General features: G+C 54.4%; 1 protein-coding gene across 1 annotated transcript in view; it reads left to right on the plus strand.

The window, feature by feature from the left end:
* LOC104468045 (myosin-10) overlaps positions 1-2335 on the plus strand; it is a gene marked incomplete at its 5' end in the record, with an annotated part of 22717 nt that extends 20382 nt beyond the window's left edge. Inside the window, 3 exons of the mRNA XM_010082049.1 lie at positions 4-74; positions 477-649; positions 1521-2335. Coding sequence (XP_010080351.1) covers positions 4-74; positions 477-649; positions 1521-1665 — 389 coding nt within the window. The remainder of the gene's footprint in view (positions 1-3; positions 75-476; positions 650-1520) is intronic.
* Positions 2336-2733: the final 398 nt, after the last annotated feature.

The raw sequence follows: 2733 nt of genomic DNA on the forward strand, positions 1-2733 counted from the left end.
CAGAGAAGAAATTGAAAGAAGTCTTCATGCAGGTGGAGGATGAGCGTCGACATGCCGACCAGTACAAGGAGCAGGTGGGTGGAGGGGCTGAGAGGGGCTGAGCTTTTGGGGCCTGTTTCTCAGAAAAGACAAACCATAGCTCGAGTACGAGTTCCTCAAAAAAAGGGCTTGTTAAGAAGGATTTTAATGAAAACATTTGAGGGAACCCCCGTCACTAAACCACTGGAGTAGCTCCCGGCAGCCACAGACTCCCCGTGCTGGCTCTGGTGTGACGGTCCCTTACGTACCCTGCCACCCCAGACCCCGGGGCTCTGCAGAGTTTCCAGAGCCCACACTGGAGTCTGCAGCGAGGCTGGTGGTTCCTCTCCAGCCAGGGTGGTCAGGGAGGACGAGGAGTTAGCTGACCTCTCAGACCTCCCAAATTGTGGGGCTGCAGCTGCCAGGTTTGATCCTGACAACCTGTTCGTGTTTTTCAGATGGAAAAGGCAAATGCCAGGATGAAGCAGCTCAAACGCCAGCTGGAGGAGGCCGAAGAGGAAGCCACGCGTGCAAATGCTTCTCGACGTAAACTTCAGCGTGAGCTGGACGATGCCACAGAGGCCAACGAGGGCCTGAGCCGGGAGGTCAGCACCCTGAAGAACAGGCTAAGGTGAGCGGCGCCGGCAGCAGCGGCAGGGGTTGGTCTGAGCCCCGGTGTGCCCGCGGACTCTCGCCATGGCACGTCTTTGGGGAGCATCCAGCAGTGGCACTGCAGAACCAGAGCTGCTGACGTTAGGGGATGGGTCAAACTGGAGCCTGCTGGGAACTGCCGGCCCAGCCTGGTGATGGTAACAAAGCAGCTGCCAGGGCGCAGGGATATTCCTGACCGCTCCAGAGCCTGAACGCTGTGGAGCTCGCATTGGCGGGGTCCTTGGGTGCAACCCAGCCGCAGGGGAAGGTGACGGAGGAGACAGCCCAGTCGTGCTTTGCCAGGGGCTGGTGCTGGTCCCTTTTCTCCTGACCCACGCTCCTGGGAGTGTTTCAGCGCTTTCCTCGAGAGCAATTCTTTGAGATCAAGGTCTGTATCGAGTACAGAGAGGAGCTGGCCAAGGTGAGGCTGGTGCAGACAAAAACCATCTCGACAGGGAGAGCAGCTGAGCTGGTGGGGCGGCAGGAATGGTGGGAGGGGTGCAGCGAACACCTCACACGCGAGCAGTCGATATTTTTTTAGAGAACCCACTCTGTTTAGTACTTGGCCTGTGCTTGGTGCTCGTACAGAGACAATATTTTGAGTTACTTGGGACTTGCCAAATTCAGGTGATCGTATGAACTAAGTGGGAATACCAGAGTCCCAGAATGTGTTTGCGCAGAGTGTTGACCCCTCGGTCAGAGGGAGGGTTTCAAAAATTTGCTCCGGGGGTGGCCCAGGGCTGAGCTGCTGCAGTCCCCTGAGGTCTTTCAGGAGCAGCCACCAGCACCAGGACTGGGGCTGTGAGCAGGATGTGACCTGTCAGCGATCGCTGTCTGCTTGTTGTTCGCAGGAGGGGGGGTCCCATCACCTTCTCCTCGAGTCGATCTGGGAGACGCCAGCTGCACATCGAAGGGGCCTCGCTGGAGCTCTCGGACGACGATGCGGAGAGCAAAGGCAGTGATGTGAATGAAGCACAGCCGGCCCCTGCCGAGTAGAGCCCCTCACACCATTTGCATGCAGAGACCTTTTACACAAGCGTCGGCAGGAGGAGGAGGATGTTCCTGACCACCGAACTGCCTTGTGGCCCTAAATCTGCCTTACGAAGCGTCGGCATGCTACAAGGTTACTTATCATAGGTCAACTATGTCTTAAGGCTCTCCAGCCTCACCATACTGTACCCTGCTTCAGATATAGGTACAACTGCTTTTTTTTATAGAGTAAACAAAATGGGATCGCCTCTGTTCAGTGCATCTATTTTCCAGATACTCATTGTAAAGCCATTTTATAAAGCATCATGTGAAGGATGACACTTTTTTTTATCGATACAGAAACTTCATTCCCAGAGGGTAGGTGGTTGGGACAGACCCATTGTCATGACGATGCATGCTGTGTTGTACAGACAACATCCTTCCATTTCTTCTGTGCTCAGACGGCCCTTGGCTGTGTTGAGTCTGTTGGATCACTGAAGACCAAACCGCACCCGTATCTTTCTTTTCTCCTAATTGTTGTGATCAGCACACAATCAGCGAGTGAACTGTGAAAAGGCCTTGGGAAGTGTTAGAGGGAAATGTAGGGATGAATGAGTAGTGTCCATTTTTTAACCTGCAATAGCATTTTGAAGTGTTCTCGGCACCTGCTTCATCAGTTAGTGTTCCTGCAGTACAGGCAGAGGGAACTAGCGTCACCGTTCCTCCTCTGCACGGTCCCTCCGCGGCTGTAGAGCCCTGCTCTCACTGTGCCCGACAGAGCTGTGTATATATTAAGGCTAGTGTAACGTGAACACCAGTGGAGAATAAACGTACAACACAGGAAAAATTAATTTATTAATCGATGGCCGAGGCAGTCTTCAGGACACGGAGCCGAGCGGCTGCCCTGCGAGACGAGGCTCACGAGCTCCCTGAGCCGCCGGGCCCGCGCCTGGGAGCAGCGGGGGCCGGGCCTGTGCGCACAGGGCTCGGCGATGGGGGTTGCCTGCCTACGAGTTAACATGCCAGTGGATGTGAATCCTTTTTTTTTGTTGTTGTTGTTGTTGGTTTTTTATTTTGAACAGTATTACAGTGAGT

The sequence above is a fragment of the Pterocles gutturalis genome, unplaced genomic scaffold (assembly GCF_000699245.1).
Source record: "Pterocles gutturalis isolate BGI_N339 unplaced genomic scaffold, ASM69924v1 scaffold24396, whole genome shotgun sequence".
NCBI lineage: Eukaryota > Metazoa > Chordata > Aves > Pterocliformes > Pteroclidae > Pterocles > Pterocles gutturalis.